The sequence below is a fragment of the Thermobia domestica genome, chromosome 8, assembly GCF_964235325.1.
Source record: "Thermobia domestica chromosome 8, izTheDome1.hap1.1, whole genome shotgun sequence".
In the NCBI taxonomy this organism is placed as follows: Eukaryota; Metazoa; Arthropoda; class Insecta; order Zygentoma; family Lepismatidae; genus Thermobia; species Thermobia domestica.
In genome coordinates, this window is record NC_137461.1 from 17,289,566 (window position 1) to 17,316,352 (window position 26,787).

General features: G+C 36.0%; 1 protein-coding gene across 1 annotated transcript in view; it reads right to left on the reverse strand.

The window, feature by feature from the left end:
* Positions 1-4,834: 4,834 nt before the first annotated feature.
* The window catches only part of LOC145692725 (solute carrier family 13 member 2-like), a 117,745-nt gene continuing 95,792 nt past the window's right edge, over positions 4,835-26,787 (reverse strand). The window contains exons 8-13 of the mRNA XM_081768150.1: positions 24,062-24,313; positions 19,006-19,094; positions 17,712-17,795; positions 14,659-14,852; positions 10,425-10,562; positions 4,835-7,551 (exon numbers count right to left, since the gene is read on the reverse strand). Of these exons, the coding sequence (XP_081624276.1) occupies positions 7,405-7,551; positions 10,425-10,562; positions 14,659-14,852; positions 17,712-17,795; positions 19,006-19,094; positions 24,062-24,313 (904 nt within the window). The 3' untranslated portion in view covers positions 4,835-7,404. The remainder of the gene's footprint in view (positions 7,552-10,424; positions 10,563-14,658; positions 14,853-17,711; positions 17,796-19,005; positions 19,095-24,061; positions 24,314-26,787) is intronic.

The following is a 26,787-nucleotide window of genomic DNA, read 5'->3' on the forward strand; positions in this document are numbered from 1 at the left end:
GGTAACTCTCTCAGACGAAATGCGAAAATCAATTATCTTTACACGTTTTTGATAATTTATTAACACTATTGTTCTTGAATTACATTACAAGATTTGTCGAAATTTCATGATCTGTTAACTATTAAACTTCATAAAAATGTGATCGTGTTGTTCTTACAACTAATTCAATTGCAAATGAGAATACGTTGTAATTACAGTACGCAGATTTATTTATTTATTTATTTTTAGGGATGTGTGGCAAGAATTACGATGTTATCCCGTGCTATGACAGTAATTTGGATCGAAACGTAAATTACAACAGATATTACATTGGTACTTTTCAACTGTCTCCGCAAATGGTAAGGGATAATATAATCAGGAATTGGAATAATGGATATAAGTACCATCCACTTCAGTGTAACAGTCAACATTGGATTCTGAGATTGGGAGACAGTCTTGGAATGGGAAGTAAAATGAGACAGCATATTCAGCCAGTCAAATATGCTAGTTGCAAATTCACTTAATTTTTCAATGGATAATTGAAAATGAAAAATTTTGTAAAATAAAATGAAGTCTCAAAGTCAATGAGACGGATGATGAAGAGTAACAATATGTCGCCGTTTGACAATTAGAGTTGCTTAAAAAGCGTTGGCTTAGAGTTGCTCAGTAGTTTAATCAATTCAACCCATTTTAGTATATCTCTTCCATTAGCTTTCTTACACCAACTGTTTGTAGTGTTAATATAAATTACATTTTAACACATAGTTAAAAAAAAAGTATGTACTATTATGTGGACATTAACGATATGACGTACTTATTTTCTCTTGTTGTTTGTGTTTGTCTTGTGTGACAAACAATTAAAGATTCATGGCTGTTTTGCTTAGTTCCAGTTATGCCTAAAAAATTCTCCAGCACTTTGTGGAAAATACATTCAATGATCTTATATTTACACAGAACTTCTGTTTCGAAATTCCAGTTCTTCTTAATCTTTCGAAACAGGGGATTTTATGTATGGAGGAGATTTTTGAGGGAAATGTGTCTTCGAACTGATCGTCTTCTGGCGTACTTCCATGCAGTTCAGATCTAACAGTTTCGTTACCGTAAGAATGATAAGTATTTTTTCAAGTTTCATAACAAATTTTAGATGTTATTCTATTTGTTCTTCCCGGAAAAAGTGACTAGGATACATTTCTGTTATTAGCAGTAGTATTCACATGTATTTTTTTTGTAAAGATGAATGTAGTTTTCTTTTTTTAATACCTGCAGAGAAATGCAAAATTCATTGACTCAGTTGCAAGAAAGTCTTTTGACATTGCAACTGAAACGAACACAAAACAAACTTACGTCAGTCTAGTATCAAGTTTGAAGTTTCGCAACAAAGTTTCATTCGGATTTCCAATAGTTTATTTCCAGCATACTAAGTTTCATGCAGGTTACATTCTCAATACATGTCGTTATGTATTAAACAAAAATTCAGTAGGATGCATGATGTGGCCCTTAAAAAAAAAAAAAGCCTTTGTCTTCTACATCACATCTCCTTTCTCGACATTACCAGTGCCGGACTAGTCACGTTGGCTACTTGGCGATTGCCAAAGACCAGAAGCCCGAGGGGCCCCAGAGATCACGAGGCGCAGGACCTATAGGCGTTGGTCGAATTTTCGCGATCGCAAATGCTTTCTTGAGTCTTCCTACCAAAAAGGTTGCGGAAGCCCAAGTTTGTGTTTCCGAAAGAAGTCTTATCGAGCCTCTTTGAACATATCAGTTACTTCGAGATTACGTCTGATTGCCCCAGTATTATTGTAACTTTTTTTGCGATCTGTTTTTTACTACATATTTATTCAATACAGAAAATATGATTTTGTCACATCATGTTTTGCAACTAACGTGTTAAGTTTACATGTACTGTATAGACCCGATATATATATATATATATATATATATATATATATATATATATATAGATAGATAGATAGATAGATAGATAGATAGATAGATAGATAGATAGATAGATAGATAGATAGATAGATATGGGCATTATATGGGGACCTTTAAGGTCTCGCGCCAAGGGCCCTTAACTTGGCTAGTCCGACACTGGACGCACGTTATCAGGTGATTTATATTCTATATATGATTCCATACAACATGCAATAGTATCATATATACTTATATTGTCAATGTAAGTAACAGCAATACAAAGTATCACATATGGTAAATATAATCAATACGATCTCACCGCCACTGTTGTAAATGTAACAATGCACAATCGCATCCACGTAAGCCACGAAAGCTATTACACGTGATTCCAGCCTGTTTCTCGGTGAACTCGCCTATATTTAGATTTTGTTTCAGATATCGGGTATGAACAGCTTAAGATTTTGTATTCACGTGTTGATCTGTAGAATAAATGGTTATGACTCCATTGAAGGCATTATCTACTATTTCCTAACCAGAAACTTACGATTTTCCAACAGATATAGTATACATTAAACAATATTATGATGAAAAACAAAACTATGGGAAATGTATCTAATAGTAAAGAAGGGAATGAGTCCAGAACAAAGTGTTAATCACTCCTAACATACATTTCGCTCCCAAATTGAACATCGCATTATATTTGGCAAAAACATTTCAAATAAAAATCATAGCAAAATTAGTGCAAAAAATAAGGTAATTCTATATTGCACTTGCTTTGAGAAGTTGGTATTTGCATCATCTGTCCATGTTTCCACTAGAAAGTCATGAACCTTTTCTGCATTTAGTACTTCTAGGGCATTTTCTTGAAGGTACAGGAACATATCACTCACTTACACCATTAACACAAGTAGTCATGCAGTAGCTCGTATTCATTTCTATATCTTTGCGATAAAAAGTAAAGAATCCCAGTGATTGAAGTTTTCTTCACAAAGATTGTGTATAGTGAAAGAAACATCAACGAACGGCTGCATCGGGAAAAACATTAACAATGGGATTAATGGCAGTTCTTTCGAAGTCTACCTAGTGAACCTAGTAGCTAATCACATTCGAAACTATCAAACTGAAACAAAATCTTATAAATTGCTTTCCCTCTCCGATCTCATATGTTGATTTGATTGAAACTCGATAAGACATACAAGTATTTCAGATTAAATTTTCATAAACGGAATTCCAATTTTGAAAAAGTAATCTGATTAAAACTTCACTTTTTTTTTTTTTTGATTGAGCTACTTCTATGGTTGGTTACATTTACGGTATGTGAACAATCAAACATAAAAATTGATGCAGCACGAGAATCATGCCAGTTATTTAAGATGAAACCACGGGTAAAAGTGAGGAGGAACGCGGAGGAACGCCGTCTCCACTCCTCGCTAAAATATGTACGGCGCCCGCCAGTTTATAAAAATTCACAATGGGCAAAGATAGACATTGGGAACGGCGTGACGTCATGCCGCTACCTACCGTCCCACTACCTTTTCAAATTCACTTTTACCCCTGGATGAAACCAGTGTTGAAGTATCTCTTCATCAAATTCTTCATTATGACGAAGCAAGAGCATATAATGTGCTTAATGATATATGGTACTTGTTTAATTATATCATTTTCGAAAATCAACAGTTCAGTTCAAGTTGAAATAAGTTACATGGTTGAAGTTAAATTATCATGTGCGTAATTTCCGACAAAATTAACAAATATTAATTCTTATCTATTAAAAAAATATGTCGTTCGTTACAATTCTGATGTGTTTGATTATTTATTTATTTATTATGTACTGTATATGAAAATAATACATCATTACGTAACACATTGTATTTATTGTTGTTTGATTTATATGTATGAAAGTAATAAACCATTACGTGTCAGATCATATTTGTTGCTATTGATTTATATGTATGAAAACATACATCTTTAAGTAACACCTTGTATTTACTGTTGTTTGATTTATGTGTATGAAAGTAATACACAATTACATATCAGATTATATTTATTGCTATTTGATTTATGTGTGAAAAAATACATCGTTAAGTAACAAGATTGTATTTATTGTTATGTGTATGAAAATAACACACTGTTAATTAACAGATTGCATTTATCGTTGTTTGGTTTATGTGTGTGAAAATAATACACCGTTAAGTAACAGATTGTATTTATCGTTGTTTGGTTTATGTGTGTGAAAATAATACACCGTTAAGTAACAGATTCTATTTATCGTTGTTTGGTTTATGTATGTGAAAATACTACACCGTTAATTAACAGATTGTATTATTCGTTGTTTGGTTTGTGTGTATGAAAATAATACACCGTTAAGTAACAGATTGTATTTATCGTTGTTTGGTTTATGTGTGTGAAAATAATACACCGTTAAGTAACAGATTGTATTTATCGTTGTTTGGTTTATGTGTGTGAAAATAATACACCGTTAAGTAACAGATTCTATTTATCGTTGTTTGGTTTATGTATGTGAAAATACTACACCGTTAATTAACAGATTGTATTATTCGTTGTTTGGTTTGTGTGTATGAAAATAATACACCGTTAAGTAACAGATTGTATTTATCGTTGTTTGGTTTATGTATGTGAAAATACTACACCGTTAATTAACAGATTGTATTATTCGTTGTTTGGTTTGTGTGTATGAAAATAATACACCGTTAAGTAACAGATTCTATTTATCGTTGTTTGGTTTATGTATGTGAAAATACTACACCGTTAATTAACAGATTGTATTATTCGTTGTTTGGTTTATGTGCAGAAAATACTACACCGTTAAGTAACAGATTGTACTTATCGTTGTTTTGTTTATGTGTATGAAAATAATACACCGTTAAGTAACAGATTGCATTTATCGTTGTTTGGTTTGTGTATGAAAATACTACACCGTTAATTATAAAGTTGTATTTATTGTCGTTTCGTGTGCTCTAACACTGGTGTGGATACTAACAGTAACACTCATGCTATTACTTTGTAAAAGTATGCATAATAATTATTAAACATTACTTTATATTTTTATACTACATAAAATGAATTTAACAAACAAAGCTATATTCCATCTCTTTATTGAAAAGGATAATAGTTTTCTCTTTCTATCTAGAACTATGAGAAAAGATTTTAAAAAACGAAGCACATCTTTCAACATAGAAACGAACAAAATAATGGTAGATCTCTCCTACAAAGTAAAATGTCGTATACGTAATTTATTGCTTTAGAATGGATGTTAATCAAATCACATACTTTAAACTCTTATTAAATGTTATCAACAAGAACAAAATTTGTTACGCTCGAATCTTTTGATTTCATGACAAACAAAATTTTAGATCGCAAGTGGCATACAATAGGAAAACTAGATACTAGTTTCACAAAACTTACAAGTTTACTTGTTTTGTAAGTTGTAAAATATTAAGAAACTTATACTAGAAAATGATAGTATAAGTTATTTCTAAATAGTAGTATTATTAGTATCTAATTTGTAGTGATTTTATAAAACGAATGTTAAATTCTTGATTTTATGAGTCATTTATTTATATTAGTGCGCCAATACTTTTTTAAAGTAGGGTCTGTTTCCATTCATTTTGAGAAGCAAATATACTAAGAAAATAATCGTTTTAGTGGAAATAGTAAACGAGGAGAAACACGTTATTATTTACTTCATACACGCTTTATTTTGGCTAAAATAAACAGATCCATTATGTTACTTGATACTCGCATATCATTCGCTTACTTTAAGCTAAACCGAAAATACACTGATCACTAGTTGAATTAGAGACAGCAGGACAATTGCAGAAACTGCCCTACAGACGCTACACCAATGCAGATGAATATAACGCATCGCGCGTGTACTGTTGCCGTGCGCTTCCTCTCTAGGTATCCGTGTAAGTGCAGTGTGTAAACGACGAAAGATCTGAGTGCCTTTCACTGTGGTCAAATAGTAGGGACCAGACGACTGGATGACTCGATTTTGGAAGTGACTGCGGCACTCGGATTTTCAAAGGCAACTGTGTCAAAAGTGTATCGTCAGTATCTGGCTTTCGGTAAAACCACACTCGTACATGAAAACTGCCGAGGTCACGGATGTTTCGACAGGAGTGTGCATCGTAACAGCCGATATACGGGCCACAGTGAGTTAGATCGCAGAGAGGTTCAATGGAAGGCAGCAACGCCGTGTTAGCAGCTACACAATCCACAACCACCTACTCGCGACGGAGTACAGAAGTCATTCGCCCACGCGAGTACCAATCCTAACCGGACAACACAGGAAACAACGTCTAACATGGGCAAAGGAACTCCGCCACTGGACCGTGGAAATATGCGAAAAGGTTGCCTAGACAGATGAGTCACGTTTCACATTGGCACATGGCGATGGATGGGTTGGGGCGTCGCCAACCACACGAGGCAATGCATCCACTGTGCCAGCAGGGAACTGTGCAAGCCGGTGGTGGTGCTATTCTCATCTGGGGCATGTTTACGTGGACTGAAAAGGGTCTCCTAACATGTGTGACACGGTCCCTCACAGGTAAACGCTACTGCAATCTTCTGGATGACTATGTCCTGTCATTTGCTCGGCTGCAACATCCGGATGGTGACCTCATCTTTCAGCAGGACAATGCGCCCGTACACCGCTCTAGGATGGCGGCAGACTGGTTTGGTGAGCACTCCTCTGATCTGGCAACACTTCCCTAGCCATCATGGTCACCGGACCTCAACCCCATCGAACGTGGAACGCCATGGAACGACACCTTCCGGCTGTGGGCACTCTTTCGACCAACCTTCGGAGTGTGTGAGAGACTTTGCAACAGATATGGAATGACATGCCACAACAACAAGTCAGGCGCCTCGTGGAGTCTAAGTCGCGGCGGGTAGCCGCTGTTATCAAAAAGGTGGTGCTACACGGTAATAGATAGGTGTCTCTAATTCAAGTGGTGATCAGTGTATTAATCTTGGCTTAAACCATAAATTCCTTAAAATAAAAGATGTTTAACAAAGTCGTAAAACCTGGTATTACTTCACTGTCGCCAACCAGCTAGTTCTATTAGGTAACACTTTTCGTAGCGTGGGCTCACACAAATGTCAATGAATCTATAGTAGCAGCCAATCAACGAGTTCATATTTGATTGTTTCCCTGCTTCAGTTTATCAGACAAAAATATAATTTGTCATCTGTATTTAAAGGTCTTGAGTTCAACATTTTTTCGTTTCCTCCTGCCGATAATACTTCACTGCAGATGTATATGTACATACAGTTTTTGAGTTTTCTCAAACTCATTTACAATCGACAATATTTCAATAAAAACACTATATTTTAGGTAAAATTTTAGATGTAATACACTAACATATGATGGTAAGTATTCAACACTTGGTTAAAGTCATTTTGTCGCAAGCAAATAAAATATTTTTTGATAATGACTATTAATACACAAGAGACCCTCAATTTGATAATCATAAGTCTGACTTTAAGCTAGCTGCTTTCTAGGAGACATCTCGAATAATTACCTCCTGCATATTGTGGAAATCTACTGAAAGGGAATGCATGTTCTTGATATGTTAAAGTCATGAGAATGGTAACAGATGTGCAACATATCGTCACAAGAAGTCCTACTCGCATCTGAAAAAACAGAAAGAAATTGTTAGTTATACGTACACCACATTGATCTACAGTATTGATTTAAAAATGCAATAAACATGGAAAAATGAAACTAAACTGAATTGTGTAAGGCATGCATTGAATGCTGACTCATGACAGTGAACACTTTTTAAATCATCTTTTAGACATGTTTACTTTGGTCACCCACTATTATTGACGTGACTTCCTCTCTTTCCACCTGTAATTGACGTGTAGATTAATCTGATGATCAATACTTCAGTGCAGTGGTGAGAAGTGCATTTTTCTGGTATATGTTCTCGTACTTAACCCATGGAGAAAGTGCAAGACTATACCTAAATTCATATTATTATTGTAAAAATAATATTAAACCAAATTAGAATGAATGCATAAAACAAATAATTAGAGAATATGTTCTAATAAACTTGATATCACTCTTATCAAAAAAGAAACTTTTATGATGGATATGATTCTAGCAAGAATCATTGTCAATGACAAATTAGTTACCATGCCCTATTCTCTTATTGTCTCTTCATTTACTAGATCACTGTCAAATGCCTAGTACATATTTCTTCCCTTTTACGCTAGACTTTGTTCCCATTCTGAACTTGTAAAACATTTGAGATCGTACAAAATTGTTGACGTTCCATGTTATACTTGTTCAGATTAGGTCGCCGTTTAACCACTTGTTGCGCAATTTTATTTAAAATCCTTAAGAAATAAATTTCTTTCAGCCAAAAGAAGCTGAAGTTACTTGTAATACTAGTTTCGGTTGTCATGGTAATCAGTCTTGACCTTGGCATCCTGGCGGTTAGGTGGATGTGTAGTAGCAGGCTGACAGATGCTGACATCTACCAACATAGGAAAACATTAGATTTATACCGTTTTTGATGCCCGACAGGCATTTTTCCAAATAAAACTTAAAGAATCATGTAAGAAATATATTGCCTTTGCTACTCCGACATTCCGCTACTCATTTCTCATCATCACCATCACGTTTAGCCGAGCCGGCATAACCGTGGGACGTAAAACTCAAAAATTTACCTCATTTCTTGATCTGAAATTATAGTCAGAACTTAATTGGAATATGTTCAGATGTAAAGTGTCAATGAATTGATTGACTCAAAATATATGTTTCTTGTTTATTTGCAGACTTCCTTCCAGAGATAGGGAGAATATTTTTTGTACTTTAAATACTTTCGAATAATTAATCTCTTTGAAGGAAAAACGGGCATTTTAGCTAATAAATAAACCAATCAAATCAAAAGAACAGTATGCTCAAAACATGTAAAAGTTCATATTATCAACATAATCATTAGTACTTCTTCTGCCTACATATGTATTTGACACACTTAATGAACAAGGAAATCAAGTATACTTTTAGTCATTTTGTATATATTTACTTTCTAAGACCTCTATCTGAAGTTCCCTTCAGAGATTAAAATATTCATATCTCCATATACTGTAAATAACTCTTATAGTAAAAAGGACAGTGTTAACCTTTCCACGTACTTGAGCGTACCGCACAAACATTCGTCTCTTATAGTAGGAAGGACAGTGTTAATTTTTCCATATGCTTGATCGTATCGCACAAACTTTCGTCTCTTACAGTGGAAAGAACAATTTTAACTTTTCCATGTACGGTATTTGAGCACACCGCACAAACTTTCGTCTCTTATAGTGGAAAGGACAGTGTTAACTTTTCAATATGCTTGAGCATACCGCACAAACTTTCGTCTCTTATAGTGGAAAGGACAGTGTTAACTTTTCAATATGCTTGAGCATACCGCACAAACGTTCGTCTCATAGTGGAAAGGACAGTGTTAACTTTTCCATATGCTTGATCGTATCGCACAAACTTTCGTCTCTTATAGTGGAAAGGACAGTGTTAACTTTTCCATGTACGGTATTTGAGCATACCGCACAAACTTTCGTCTCTTATGGTGGAAAGGACAGTGTTAACTTTTCCATGTACTTGAGCGTATAGCACAAACTTTCGTCTCCTATAGTGGAAAGGATAGTGTTAACTTTTCAATTTACTTGAGCGTACCGCACAAACATTAGTCTCTTATAGTGGAAATGACAGATGAGTTGATTTTTTTGAGTTTAACGTTCCGTTCAGCAGCGAGGCTATATGAGACATGGACCTACTGATTAACGTGGAATCCGAACCACATGAGCTCCCGCCGGGAATCGAACCCGGGTCTCCCGCGCCAAAGGCGCGTACGCTAACCGCTTAGCTACGGAGGAGCTCCTGGGAAGGGCAGTAACTTTTCTATATGTTTGAGCGTATCGCACAAACTTTCGTCTCTTATAGTGGAAAAGAAGTGTTAACTTTTCCATGTACGGTATTTCAGCATACCGCACAAACTTTCGTCTCTTATAGTGGAAAGGACAGTGTTAACTTTTCCATATACGGTAATTGAGTATACCGCACAAACGTTCCTCTCTTATGGTGGAAAGGACAGTGTTAACTTTTCCATGTACTTGACTGTACCACACAAACTTTCGTTTCTTATAGTGGAAAGGACAGTGTTAACTTCCCATATGTTTGAGCATATCACACAAACTTACGTCTCTTATAGTGGAAAGGACAATGTTAACTTTTCAATGTACTTGAGTGTACCGCACAAACTTTCATCTCTTTTTGTCACAACTTCGGTAATGTAACTTTAGTTTTTTGTGCTGCGAATGACACTTTTCTCCAAGGATAGAAAACAACGTGAATTCTTTAAACTAGATATATGAAATTATTCTCAATGAAGTTTGGTCAATTGATTTAACGTATACAATACAGAACAATTAATACCACTTTATAGCACAATTTATCTACATCATCCTTTGATCTAAAAATATTGTAAAAGAAATGAACGTACCATGAGTGATGTTGGTATTTTTCCAGCATCAGCTGCCAGAGCATTGGGCGTTGTTCCGACTGGAAATATAAATGCATACGAGGCACATAAAATGGCTGGTGTCATTAGTTTTACTGGATGCAGGCACACTACCGTAACCTGTTTAAAAATAATAATAATTTTATGGTATTAAGTTCCTGTACATTACTAGTAATCAAACACTACACTCTTATCTTTATAACGTAATGTAACAACGAGGTGATAATGCACCAAACAATTAACTATTTACACAATCATTTAAAAGTATTTTTCATCACAGACAGTAGGTCCAATTGTAGAAAGGGCTAAGGTAACCAACTGCCAACATTGGATCTACATCAAATCTTGCTAACGCTTACCAACATAGCCATTTCGAACATTTACCGAATATTTGCCAACGTAGCCATTTCGAAAGAAGCAAATTTGTAATTTGGAGTACGGAGTCGCATAAATTATGCCAAATTGTTGGTTGGACAACATGAGCCAACGAATTGTTCCGCTTTGCCTTTGAAATCATTAATTCCCAATCCAACCATTAGTTTACATAGGACCATCTAAGTGTTTTTTAGAGTTATGCTATAATTGTGTTACACCTTCTGATCTCTTTGAATGAGGATCTCTAACAATAAGATAACAATATAATAATGGAATTTTCAATGAAAATTCAACCAGTGGCAAAAGCTTATCTAGTGTGTCAAGCCAAGTTCTCGCTCACTCAGAGCCGGAGCACGTCATGTTCCTGTTTACACAAAGCAACTCAGACTTTTTAGCATTCCTAACTTATTAACATTCTTAATTGAGGAGTTAGCTGTAATAAAGGAAGTGGGAAAAAAGCAGAGGTAGTATGTTTTATTACGATTTTGACTCGACATACCGGCTATCTAAATATTGAAATGCAGTGAGGATATATTGCCTAAAATATTGCATTTCTATTTACATAATGACTCAAAACAATGAGAGAGCTTCTACGTAGTTACGGAGAAAGGAAGCATGGAGAGGCTTTGCTTTCCCTCCCCAGTTTTTTTTTAAAAAAAGTAAAAAATATTCACTTATGTTGTACTATAGAGAATTATACACGAAAATCCTCAAAAACCGAGTTTTTATATGAACTTTTTAAAAACTGTTTCTCACAAGACAACTCCCGGATCCCCGCTCGACTGACGGGTATTTCAGACCCTCGGAAGAGAATTTGGTCTCCCATTGTGCTCTGCTAAGAAAATCAGGAAATGCAGTGAAATTCATGTCATGAGGATTAACTTCCTGACAAATGAATTTATTGCGAAGTATATAAGAGAGTTGTTTTTTTTTTAATTTTTACTAGAAACCTCCATATTGAAAATATTTAACTTCCGTTAAGTAACAATATCAGATTGAATTATCTAAAAGCAATCACCACAAATATCTAAATATTAGGGATATACTCACACCCAATCACCGCACACACATCCAATTATTAGAAAGATGGAAAAAATACATTTTAATGAAAACAACAGATTTTTTTAATTGCATAAACTATATTTTTTCCCTCGTAGATATCAGACTCAGTTATGTATTTCTTTATCATTGCAGGGGCAAAAGAAGTCTTGACGAACACATAACAATACTTTCCGATATCAGTTTAAACAAGTTGCCTCAATACACTACTTTTTGTTTGGATTGGGCCCATGATTCGTTCCTTTCTGTCATGGGACTCTTATCTGCAACCAATACAATCAACACAAGTTCTTGCGTAGGAACAAGGGGATGAACTTTGTAGACACCTCATTGTAAAACCCAAAGAAAGGAAAAATAACAAAAATGTTTGTGTTGGCAACTTAGAAATTATTTCTACATAAGAAATAAAATCTTTGACATACAAAGCTATTCTTCAATTACTGTGTATGAAAATGGATTTATTAAAGATATATTAGCATCCATTTTCCAGTTACGGTATGTCTTGAATACTAAAAAATCAAAGACGGTAGGTCTTCCCCGGTGAAAAACCAGAGGTGGTATGGCATACTTCGACCACTAAATAAAGGCGTATGTCGTTATATTTTCTTTTCATGAACAACACTTTAAAAGGTCCGTGATGTTATTCTGTCCTATTCTGAGTAAAATCTTTGAAATATTTCTACTTTTGTGTTTGTTACCTCTGTTTGTTTGAACTCATGAAGCATAGAGTTCGTTCATGCATATTTCATTCTTTTTTTCACACCACGATAAGACAAAAAGTATAGACCAACCTAGGTGCACAAATGCTTCCTTTCGGAGTTATAGGCTACCGAAAACATGAAAAATGAATTTTAAAGGTCCATAGCTCCAAAACTATGAGACGTACCGTAGTCGGGTCAAGATTTCACTTAGGAACTAATATGTGCCCTATCCAAAAATCCATATTTCAGAATCATAATGTACTCATGCAACAATTTTTATAAAGGGAGTTTGGCTGCGGACGAATAATTTGAAGGACTCACCAACTACCTGTATAAAAATTGTTGCGGAAGTACCGCAGGGCGGGTATGAGTAAATCGATGATCGATCGATTCAGAGCGCAGTAAAAGTAATTACACCACTGCTTAGAACACATAATGCTAGATCAATTCGTGATCCATTCCCTGATGAGACATGGTCCACATGGAGACACTGTATCTAAATTTGATTTAAGGCCAACAAGAATATGTGTGGACTATAATACTGTGAAGACTCCAGAACATGCAGAATTGGAATGTGTAAAAATTAGACATCTCGCAGTAAACTTAGTGCCAATCCTAGCAAGTACAATATATATAGTATAGTTAAATAACATTTATACAGAATAAATGGACTACTTTGATATACAACCTATGCAATTAAATCTCCGTTAGAACGGCAGTGTAATTAAATGTTAGTGTTAGTAGTGTTGATAATAAGGTACTGAAATATCAGCTTAATAATAGTTTTAATAAAAGAAAGTTAAGTGAAGACAGATGGACGTTTGGAGAGGAAGAGAGAATAATTCAGTCTCCAGGATTTCGGATAATCCTTTAGGAACACCAGAGGAGAGTCACGGAACCGGGAAGATGGTAGCAGACAACACACAGTAATATATAAATATAAAATGTATATTGTAAATATTTTATATATAATTGTATATAATAGTCATAAATCAGGAAAATATTGCAATATTCCTTTATACTTATAAACAACACCATGTGCTTCTGCATAAAGATCACAAAGCAGCCGAAGGATGCCGTCTCCGAAGAAATACGAGAAAGATACGAAGAGTCACGAAGAGAACCCCTACAACCCCTCCTAAGGGTCCGCCTCCAAAACTGACTATAAAAGAGCATTTCAAAAGGCAGAAGACATCAGTTCCAGCTGATTAATTCCTATCCTATTCGGACTGCTCTGGGCAGGAGATACCAACCCGCCTCTGTGCTACTACGGGCAAGAGGTTCCTATCGTCTCCGTGCTGCACTGGTCAGGAGCCATTATCCCACCTCTGCGCTGATGCGGGTAAAAAATTCGTTTCAATCTCCGCGCTACTCTGGGTAGGAGGTTCAAACCCATGGAGAAATAATTATTACTAAACACATCTACTTATTTGTAGTACTGTGTTCATGAACCCGTATAGAACTTTTATAATAAAAAGTGAGGGAGAAGAAAACCTGAGTACCGCCTCTAACATACATTACAATATAGTCTTAGTTTTAAAACCAGGAACCAAACTGTGAATGAGCTGAAATAGATTGTGAAAAGTCAGCAGCGGTCCATGTTACATGTTCGCGCAACATTGGCGTTGTGCTAAAGCGTTGTAGCCCCTTATCAGCTATTTAGACCGTCTAGCCTGATCCCGTATATCTATCAAATTCGCAACTGATTGTGATTGTCGACACAGACGTGAGAGCTGCTGCTTGAGTTCCTCCATCACTTGCACTGAAGTCAAATTATGATCCACATTAATGCTGCGCGTGACGTGGCACTGATGGTTTCCTTTCGACCAGTATTCCTCTTCGCCAATGTGGTTTTGTTGTGGCATGGTTTTTGTAGGCTGTCATCACCTTGGGCATACCAAACACACTTGTCACGCAAGATTTGATTCTATTATTTCTGTTATCTATTAAGTCATACTTCCATGTTTTAAACAATATGACTTACTGTCTTCAGTACATTTCGTAGGTTTTAAGAACTAACATTAAATTTCCACATGTAACTTGAAACCTAAAAGCAATATAATATACATGCATTCACTTACCAATTCTTTCAACACTGGAAGCATCAGAACAACCACTGTAGTATTTAAAGTCACTTGAGTTGCCAACGTAGCTATAGCGCATGTTAGAATCAAAACTGTGTTTTCATTCATGTCTTCAAGATTTTCCAAAGCACGTTTCAATGCTTCTCCAAGTCCAGATTTAACTATCCCTTCTGCAATTGCGAACCCACTACCTTTCATGAGAAAATTCATTTATTACATCTCAGAGAATCATTCTACGATAAGATCAAATTTCTGTAAAAAAAAAAATCTTTTTCACTTAACCATGTTGGTCCCGGCGTCTCCCACACGGGACATAAAATATGACATTATTATTGCTTTACAACTTTAAAATCCGACTGGCAACATTAAAAACTTTTTACAAGGGATGATCCATCTATGATTATCCCCTGTAAACAGTTTTCAATGTTGCCAGTCTGATTTTATAGTTGTAAAGCAATAATAATGTCGTCATATTTTATGTCCCCTGTGGGGGACGCCGGGACCGACATGGTTAACGCATCTTCAAATATTGATGTACATTTGTAAAATCGTATTTAGTAGTTTGCATTGCATTGAAGATGGTATTTTTCCTTAAAGTACATTGCAAAAAATTAATCAGGGTTTGAACATCATTGGCACTTTTAGAAACTACTTTTGATAATTGTTTTACAAGTCAAAAAGTATCCTGAAGTGTATTAAGGTGTACATAGGTCCAATAAATATACGGGCCGAAACACCTTTAATTTACGTAGTTAGGGCATTTTACACATTATCGACAGTCTTTGAACAACCCGAATGACAAATATTCGGTCTTTTTAGACAATTTTCGGCACCTATTCAGACATGCATCAAAATTTTTTCATTTTCTTCAAACAACATTAACGAATTTTAATTCAGTGCGGATTATACATGAAAAAGATGACACTAGGGATTGAACCAACAACCCTACGCAGAACGGCTGCGTCATACCACTGAGTCATTGCAGCTTGTGAAGAAAGTCTCGTCTATTTCGGTCTCATTGACGTCAAAAAGCGCAAAAAAGTACGTGAGTGCATTAAAATAGGTCTTCAAGAAGTAAGCATATTATACAGTAACGTTTCGGCACAGGGCATGCTGCTACAATAATGATGCGTGTGTTGAAACAATGCATAGAAGAGGATCGCATGCAGCAGAGAGCGTTTACTGGACCACTCTGTGATGACAGCATGGGATGATTGCCATTCTGTCCGCATGGCTGTAACGAACAGTACAACTTTGTTCACTGTGTTACTTCGACGCTGGACAACTGATAACTGGTGTTGACTTGAGAGTAACGATGATTCAGCACCGTCTATTGCGTGATGGACTTTTGACACGGATGCCATTGACCAGCAACCACAAATGCTCCAGACTGCAATGTGCACATAATCACTGTCGCTGTAGTGATGAATGGCATAACGTAGTGTTTTGGGGCGACTGCCACTTCAACCTATCGTAGATTTTGCCACTAGCAATGGGTATTCATATGTCCATTGAAGTTCGGCCATTTGTGGTTGCTGGTCAATGGAAGCCGACATAATGACATGCGTGCCACCGTTCCAGCCCGCAGTAGACTCGTTTTTGTCATTAGGCCCATCCCTAAAAGGATTTATAGATATATTTCCTGAACCGCGTTCCTATTTTCTTTCGCAAGAAAAGCTTCCGTTGTTTTAAAAGGCCTATTTACTAATTCTAATTTTGAACTCTACTTAATGTTTGTGACTGATCAAATTCAGGTATTTGAAGACACAATTCAATTGGTAGAGAGAGATGATGTAGCAGCAATAGAGGCTTCGTACTATATTTCTTCATTAAATAAGTTGGTGTCAAGAAAGGAAGAAAGGTTTCTCATTTCGGAGGTTGTAGCCCGTTTCCAATACTTGGAAGATTCTGGCGATATCAAGGCTGAAGATTTTTTAGTAACTGTTGGGAATTTTTACAGCACATGCGTGAAATACCTTGAAAAATGGGAAAGTAGCTACGGTGAAGCTGAAAAATTTCAACAGGTTCTCCTGTAGAATACACCCTGTTGGTCAGATATTCAACATAGGGTTTCCAACATTCCTAATAAACTAGTGAAAGGTAAATGCTGTCTGGTCCGGACGAGGAGACATGGCTATTTGATCAATGGCAATGCGCAAAAGAAATTGGAAACATTTGGAAAGAAAACAATGCTTCTTTGTCTGAACAACGGGTTGAAGTTTTTGGTAAATTAGAAAAGGAAAATATAAAGTTTGATACTTTATTGAGAGCAGTAGGAATGGTGTTGTGCCTACCTGGTACCTCCACTCCGGTCGAGCGTGCTTTTTAATCTTGAATAACATATGGACAAGGGAAAATCTTTCTTATATGTTGCAACAATGAAATCTGTTACTGGTACGGATAAACTTCACAGACAACTGCAGAGAATTTTATGAAAGATTAGTGAATAAAGCTATTCTGAAGAAGATAGGTTCTTCTGAGAAATACTTATGGCATTTTCAGTTCAAGAGTCAACTTTTCACCCAAAGTAATATCAAGGATTCGAGCTAGGACAAAGTGGCAAATGCAGGCAGAATCATGACCTACTATACTGTAACTTAAATGCTGTTTATATTTTATAGCTTATATATATAATGTTCACGAACTAATTTATGCACTGACCTGTTTCTCGTTTCTCATGATTTTTAAAAAGCCGAAACCTGTCACATTTTCAGCTGAAACTTTTATGGTCACCCTACTCATCCTCCAAGTTTGGTATCATTAGGGATATTCTTTCTACGTGTTGCAATTTTCACAAACGTGGTGTATGAAGTACTTGTATCTAAATCTACTTATAATATCTTCATAATATCTCATAATTCCTTCATAATATCTCGAACCGCTTTAGCTAGGGTGCTTTTCGGGATCCTCTTGTTTTGTCAGCTGAAAACACTGAAATAACGCGTTATGTTTATTAGACATTCTTTTTTTCTGATACAAATGGCATAAGAATATTGCTGAAGTCCCTGCACTCAGCATAATGAAATAAAATTTTCTGATTAAAGACTTACCGAGAAGCAGAAGAGTACCCCAGGGCATCTTTCTGTGCATAACTTGCCACGTCATTAGAGTTTTGCTTTCTTTGTAATGTCCATCTACAAATACAGAAAATTATGTTTATTTTCAAATTTCTACTACTACCAATAGTAATAAAAATATTTATTATTATTATTAAGACATGGATTAAAGCTAAAGTGTTGTTATCTGAACACAACATTAAATCAAGCATTTAGCCAATCAAGTGTCGGAGACAATTTCCAGATACGACTTAAATAGGTGTAAACGTCATTGCTAGTATAACTTCCATTCACTCTGGGTGGATTGTCTGTATAATAAGATTTAACCAATTCACTGCAGAGATAGCATATTCAGTTTTGACAGAGACACACGAAACAGAGGAACCTCATTATTATGGTCTACATTATACTTGTATAAGATTGCATATAGATTACAACGACATATTTTTGTTCGTAATCACAGCAGCAGTGCTCAAGCATTTTTGTAGAAGAAGAAAAAAAGAAATTATGTAGGTAATATCTGTTGATAAGCATATATATTTCTGTTTGTACGTTGCTATAGTGATCTAAACGGTTGTCAAGGAGATGTTTTATAATAAATGTGTGAGTCGCCATAATAGTTAAGTATCTGATTTTGAAATGTGATATAAAATAAGTCAATTCTCATCAAATATAGTGATTTCGAGTTTGAGATTGGTGTATGCTTCAATGTAACTATTGCTAATATACGTAATAATTAAAATACCTGAATAAATATACGAACTGTGGTAATCTAAGTGAGTTAACGTCATAAGATGAGTGATTCTTTTCTATATTTATCAACTGATAAATCTATGTATTAGAATCATGAGTTTATACGTAAGTAGTCTGCTGAGCATTATAACCCCAATACCAAGAAGGAGACATCAGATTGACTCCACATTAGCAGACTGTGGAGAGTAGTGTAAAAATAACAGGAAAATAATTTGCAGTGCAGCTCCGCGTCGCATTAAATTTTTATGAGCGTGTGTGTGTACTTTTCTCTGAGGCTTCACGATGTGACACTTTGTATGAGGTTGACATTAGTCCAGGACACGGAGTAAATTCACTCCATTGTTAAGAACATTCTTTAGAATTACTTTCGTTTCTTTTTTCTTTTCAATCTGATTTTTGTGAAACGTGGAGAACATTTCCTTGTAGGCTAAGAATTACCTCTATTAGTTAACGTTGAAGTCGATCAAAAGATAATCTACAGATTGAAATGAAAAGATCAATCACTCTCGGCTTGGCATCCCAAAGTTTTCCTTACCTTTTGTTTTTCTGAAAAACTCCAAGTCAGCAGGCAAGATGAACAGAACTATCATTAGCAATATTCCAATCGTTCCATCTGCAATTGTCCTTAAACATCAAAATACATATTTAGGCTATAATTTAAACAAGTATAATTTGAGCAAAGTAAAAAGACTTTTAAAAATCTAACAACTCCATAAGATGCTTGTTAAAAAAGAAATCTTATCTTCTACGTAATACTAGCTGAAATTCCCGTTCTTAGGACGCAAAAAAAAAAAAAAAAAAGGTTTATGGAAAGTAAGGGTGTCGCATAAAGAATGCAATTTTTGAAATGTCCACCATTTCTGTTCTAGCAAGTTGGCAGCACTGAACGTTACATGATTTTTATCTCTTGTCTTTGTGGTGAATAGCAGTCACGGAACGCCAAATAGCACATGATTGTTATCTGTTTTCTGTACGGGTAGAAATGGAGCGCTTCAAGACGGAACAGCGTATTGTCAGACTGAAAACTTAATACAAATATCGTGAAGCGTTCCATTTCTCCCCGTTCAGAAAACAGATGACGATCATGTGCTATTCGGCGTTCCGTGACTGCTATTCACCACAAAGACAACAGATAAAAATCATGTAACGTTTAGTGCTGCCAACTTATTAGAGAAGAAATGGCTGACATTTCAAAAGTTACATTCTTCAAGGGACACCCTTTAGTTAAAACATATATTTAAACCCTTCCGCTCTCCCACTACACGTTCACAAGCTACTTGAATTTAAACGAAATTATAGGATAGAAACCCACCTCGAACAAAGTTCTATGTTCAAGAATTCATTTCAAATTGTGCAGCCGTTATTCTTGCCCTACCCTATTACCCTTAGGACGCACTTTTGTAACAAAGTGTAATGATAGAGATACAGGTGAACCCCCAAGTGCTAACTATGTTTAAAATTGCATTTTAAACGGTTCAATGCTTTCATCATTTTCCCCATTTCATGAATAGGAAGTAGGAAATTAAAATATTACAGAAATTGCCCTCCTTCTCTGAGAAGCGGAATTTTCAAAAACACTGAGACACACATGCCCAAATATTTTTAATGAGAAGTTTGTATACCGAGATTTATCTAGCTCACCTAAAGGGGTTCCAAGATACTCTATTTTTGGCATAAATTTTGAAGCCCCCTATACTCTTAGAATACGAATTTTAATCAAAGTTACACGATAAAAACTTCAATTCGAGGTAGGTACTATAACTATATTCAAAAATTAATTTCAAACGGTTCAGTCGTTTTTCCATCAAGCGATCACAAACAAGAGTGACTTATACACTTATGTCACTTATACAAGTTGCGTTTACCAAAAGTCTTTTTATATACTTATTCTGCCTTTGTGTCCGTCCGGCTGTCCAGGAGACAAAAAATCCGAAGAACTACTTGATGGACCATTATCAATTTTGACCAGATTGTAGAGAGTCAAAAGTTAGAAATCAAGTTGTTGATAGGGAGTCGCCAGTCAAAAGTTCGTCAGGATCGTAATACTGCAAATTATGGATGCGCTAAAAGATCAAATAATACTTTTGATAAAGTGGGTACTTTCAAATATCTAAGATCAATATTAACAGACGAAAACCATATTCACAAAGAAATTAAATGTCAACTAAAAGCAGGGAATTCGTGTTATAATTCAGTTCAAAATCTCTTGTCGTTGCGAATTCTGTCGACAAATTTGAAGCTTAAAATATATCAGAGTATAATCGTGCCTGTTGTTCTGTATGGTTGCGAAACATGGCCGCTTACTCTGAGGGAAGAACGTAGACTGAACGTATTTGAGAACAAGATCCTGAGACGAATATTTGGACCCAAGAGGAACGGGAATGGGGAATGGCGGAAACTTCATAACGAAGAACAGCATAATTTATACCGTTTACTAAACATTGTTAGGGTCATCAAATCTAGGAGGCTCAGCTAGGCAGGTCATGTGGCCAGAATGGAAGAAAGTAGGAACGCTTTCAAAGTTTTAACTGGAAGACCAATCGGAAAACGACCATTAGAAAGACCTAGGTGCAGATGGAAGGACAATATTAAAATGGATCTCTTAGAATAAGAATATAAAATACATAGAAACTGGATCCAGTTGGCTAAGAACAGAAGTCAATGGAGAGCTTTTGCGAACTCGGTATAAACCTCCGGGCTCCATAGGCCATGGAGTTAATTAAGAGAAATCAGATCAAGGTATTGTATGAGAAAATATTGTCTTCCTTGTGTCATAGTTAACAATATAAGTCACCAAAACTAAACGTCAAGAGCTAACTCAAGTAATTCAATACTGCACGTAACTTTAGGAGGTCGCAACAGCGATCGAGAATAAAATCATAATCACACCAAAATATGAAGTTAGTTTCATATAGACTTGTGTGCGTGAATAATATAGCGCATTGTTTGTGAAGTTGTGATATATTGCACGACGATATCATACTAGCAAGTAATATATCCTTCTGTCTTAAATTTTAAAAAAAATCACTTACTTGTCATTTGTGTTGTTGAAAATTTATTTTCCTTTTTTACACTGGCAATTGCAATAAACTAATTATAATATGTAGAGGATATCAATGAACTATACTGGCAAAGTGCAAAAGGTGATTCCTCATATCAAAATTAAAGAAAAGGTTCATATGAGCCTGTGAGGATGAGTGCAAAATTTCAGATCTAGGGTTGTGCAAAATCGTGAAAAAGCTAAATTTCAACACATAATATTGTGAATTTAAGGAACAATGCAGTGATGGTCCATATCAGTGTAGAGGAAGTCGTACATACGCCATCCAAAAATACATATTTCATCAATGTGCAATAGATTCCCTAACTAACTAACTAACTAACTCTATAGCCTATGGAACCCGGAGGTTCAATGCCGCGTTCACAAAAGCTCTCCACTGACTTCTATCCTTAGCTAACTGCATTCAGTTTCTACTTTGAATTCCAATCTCTGCGAGATCCATCTTAATATTGTTCTCCCATCTGCGCCTAGGTCTTCCTAATGGTCGTTTTCCGATTGGTCTTCCAGTCAAGACTTTGAAAGCGTTTCTACTTTCTTCCATTCTAGCTACATGACCCGCCCACCTAAGCCTCCTAGACTTGACGACCCTAACAATGTTGGGTAAACCATATAAACTATGTAGTTCCTCGTTATGAAGTTTCCGCCATTCCCCATTCCCGTTCCTCTTGGGTCCGAATATTCGTCTCCAATGGATTCCCTATTGGGTATTATTTCCAAGTATGCTCTCAACAGATTTTTCAGATATGCTCTGATTTCAAGGTGAGTCTAAAGTAGGCAAAAAGTAAGCCTTGGCAACAGTGCACACGGAATTCAACAGAAGTCTGAAGTGTTAAGGACCGCCAGCTGCTCAGTTCCTAGTGTTCAAAATAAAGCGTGCTGTGATGCATTTTACCACTGTATATCTCACGTTTTCTTTACGTATAGGCGTGAAACGAAACAACTCAACATGTGTTATTCCGAACAGGAACAACCGTGATGTTACCAAACCTATTTGCACGGCACAATTTTCCATCAACAATTCAAGTGAATCGGTTCGTCTTCCTAACTCAAAATCTTCTCCCTATTTATTTTCTTCTAGGTATCATAGGTCCGAAATAGTGTTCTGAATTTATTCAGCGTTTTCTGGTTCTTCGAGATTGACAAAACATTTTTTTTTTCTATTTCTCGGTTGTGGTAGATGAACTGATCATTGAAGCCACTAAATTTGCCTCACTACGTACGTGAACTGGCGTAAAATCGAACATAGAAAGCATCAAATTTCAAAGAAGTAACATTGGTGGCAAATTTGAGAAATCTTGAGAAAAATTAAAACTCGATTATCCATTTTCAAATAGAATGGTCTTCCAATCAAGTAATATTTAAACGCTTTCGGTGCAGGCAATATCGACAATAATTCTTGTTTAATTCTAGACAGTCACTGTCTACAGGTGTTAATAACATACTATAGTTTCCATAAGACGCCAATCTTGCTTTTTTTTTTTTTTTTTGTCTATACACTGTGTTCACATACTAAAAAATTCCTACCTTACTAGCATCTGTCTATAAATACAAAAGTCTATCCGGCCTATAGGAGATAACATGGCGCCTGAAGCAATTTTTTTCCTCAAAATTTAAAACGATTCTTGGTGGACGGATTCCCATGTAAATTTCACTCCCGTTCTTAATAAGGTCTTTAACAAGGTCACAATTTTTAGCGTAATGTATAAAAATTTCCTGACAAAGTTATAGAGGCCAAAAATCTAACATACGGCTTTGGTCGATTTTTATGTCTCAACTAGCAGCGTTCACCCCACTTCGCTGGGGTCACCCCGGAACGCAATAAACCTTGTTAATTAGATAATTTTTACTTTTTCGCTTTCAAGTGATATGATAAAAACCATAGTAGATTGCAGTAAATGTTAACATTATATCGCCTGTCATTTATGTTAACCCGCCGAGTGACACGGTCATGCGGGTTGCATATAAATACGTTTATTTTTACCTATGATGAACTAACAAAGGATTTGTACGTTATGGACACTTGAATGGTCAATTATCTCAAGACACTGGTAATTGAAAATTAAAGTGATATGATAAAAACCATCTAGGGTCCAAATCCTAATAACCCCCCAAAAATGAAAGAAATTGGTTCAGCCGTATTAGCGTGATGAGTTCACAAAGGATTTGTGCGTTCTCTTTTATATATATAGATTGATTTTAAAAGTCGGTCTGAAATTTTGTAGCTAAAACAAGATACTCGATGCCCAAAAGCTAAAATTCTTTGAAATAAGGTGTTTGGATAAACCACTGACAGACAGGGTAAATATAGACCTATATACCGTACAAATAAAGAAGTTTTCGTAAACTACAGACAGACAGGAGTTTTGGAAAACCAAACTTCTTAAAAATAGAAACATTAATTATTCCTTCACATATTAATTTTTATCTGGTTAGAAGAGAGAGACACATCAGAAAGTAGCTTCACTTCCCTGAGACATGGCTGAGTTCAACGCTATTTGAAGAATACCTTTATACTTGCTTTTATACTCACATGTCTAGTTGTGATGTCTGCCCATCAACCGTAATAGTCATTGCATCTTGAGATTGAAAGAGATCTGCCAGGCCAGGCATGAATTTCGGGCGTAGGAAAAAGCAAAAAATGATCATAGCTGCAAACACAACGGAAACCATGATTTCAGCAAATTTCATAGTCCCCAACTTCTTCAATTGTTCATCCAGCATTTCATGAATTTCCTGGTTCCTTCCTCGCTTAACATCTTCGTCCATCTTCTGCACTCGTTTGCTTCAAAGGAAAGTATATTTATTTTTACATCTTACTTTCTCTCTCGTAGCTCATTATTCATAAATAAGTTATTAATGAAATATATATGGAGGAGTTAAAGTAACAGAGGTGTAGGAAGTACTTAAGAAACAAAGACACATACACCAGCCTAAAAGGGAAGAGAGGGAGAATATATATCGAAGTGGAAGATGGTTTATATACCAATCGAAAGCACTAATGACGCCTATTACGAAACTGTAATAAAAAATTTCCGAATGCATATGCTGTGCGAATTATATGAATATACAGGGTGTCCAGAAAATCCGTTTCCACCCCTAGATATCGAAAACGATGAGACAGATGCCAAAACAGGAAAACACGTGTTTGATCGGGTAAAAGTACAACGTATCGAGGCAAAAAGTGTTGTCCCAGGGCCACCCGCAGGGTCCCAGGCGGGATCCAACTCAAAAATTGCAAAAGGTAAGAGGGTCAAGTAGCATATCGTTGGAAACCTGTTGGGAAATTAAAGAAGACGGAACAAGTCTCGATTCTCTAAAATTACCCTATGCAAAATGGCCTCCGTTCAAAATGTCAGCAAAAACGTCATTGTAAAGTGTATGGCCACCCCAAAAAACCTGAAACGGTGAGACACAAGTCAAAACAGGAAAACATATGTGTCATCTTTTCAAAAGTACAATGATTGAATAAAATTATTTGTCCTAGGTCCTTCATAGGGTCCCAGACGGGGTCCTACTCAAAATTTTCAAGAGCTCAGTCGTGGCTAAGCGGTTAGCGTACGCGCCTTTGGCGCAGGAGATCCGGGTTCAATTCCCGGCAGGAGCTCATGTGATTCGGGTTCAACATTAATCAGTAGGTCCACGTCTCATATAGCCTCACTGGTAAAAGGGACGCTAAACTAAAATCAATTCAATTCAACATTTTCAAATGGCAAGAGAGGTCAAGTAACATATCGTTGGTAATTTGTTGGGAAATGAAAGAAGACGGAACAAGTCTCGACTCTCTAAAATTACCCTGGGGCCGCGGTGGCTCAGTGGTAGAGCGTTCACCTGTGGTGCTTAGGGTCCCGGGTTCGATCCCAGCCCCCGCCAAGTGAACTTTGTGGTGGACAAACACCGTGTGCGTGGGTTTCCTGGGGTCCTCCCGTTTCCTCCCACTTTCTTCATTCTGCCATTTCATTCATTATTCATCATCACCGTCTCATTTAGCCTAACCGGCATAACCATGGGACGTAAAACTCAAAGATTTCATTTCATTTTTTTTTCTAAAACTGCCTTGTGCAAAATGTCCTCCGTTCAAAATGTATCATACATCTTCATTTCGATTCTCCGAACGCATTTATTTTCCATTTTTCAATCGGCACTTGTTGTCATTGTGAGACATTTGAACGTATTCAGTTTCTGCTGCAAGAATTTTCTTTTGTTTGAACGATTTTATAATTGATAATCCAGACAACAAGCATAAGTATCACTATTGTACAGTCATAAACATAAGTAAGTAGAGGTAAGACTCTTTATTTTTGATGGCTCCAACCTCTACTTATTTATCTTCGTGGTTGTACATTATATGTTAGCTAGTCAGTTCTATACTCAAAGATATCAAATGTTATGTCTTTCCTTTTCCTTTCTTTATTACTTAATTTGCTTTTATTTTATTATATTTTTTTTTTTTTATTTATGTAGACATTACTGGGCCAAAAGAGCAGAATCTCATAGTAGCGGCATTTCCTTTTTTTTTCCGTTGAGTACAATAATTGAAGTGAAAATAAACTAAAACCCGGTTACAGAAAGAAGAACCTAAACACAAGATGTTTGCACAGTGTTATCATAGAGCGTCCAGAATTGTTTCATCTATTTTCATTTAACAACAGGTTTATACGATGTGCTACTTGAACCCCCTTGCCATTTGAAAATTTTGAGTAGGACCCCGTCTGGGACCCTATGGAGGACCCTGGGACAAATATTTTTACTTTCAATCATTGTACTTTTGAAAAGATGACACACATATTTTCCTGTTTTGACATCTGTCTCACCGTTTCAGGTTTTTTTTTTGGGGGGGGGGGACGCGGCAGAAGTCCAAAACGGCAGAAGTCCTAAAAGGCACAAGACCTAAACGGCATTAGACCTAAAATGCACAAGTCCTAAAAATTATTTCGCGGCATAAGTCCTAAAAGGCACAAGTCTTAAAAATCATATCGCGGCACAAGTCCTAAAAGACAGAAGTCCTAAACGGCAGAACTCCTAAAAATCATTTCGCGGCACAAGTCCTAAACGGCAGAAGTCCTAAAAAAATCTCCTGTGGCGCTACCATCGCGTCCGTAAGAAGAATACTGTCAATCTGTTAGTCAAAGTTTTAGATATACTGTTTCATATTACAGAACCTTAGTTCTTACAAGTTATTTGTATAAATACATATTCTATCATTCTGAAATAATAAATAAAAAAATAAATAAATAAAGCCTATTGTCCTTTCTTGCT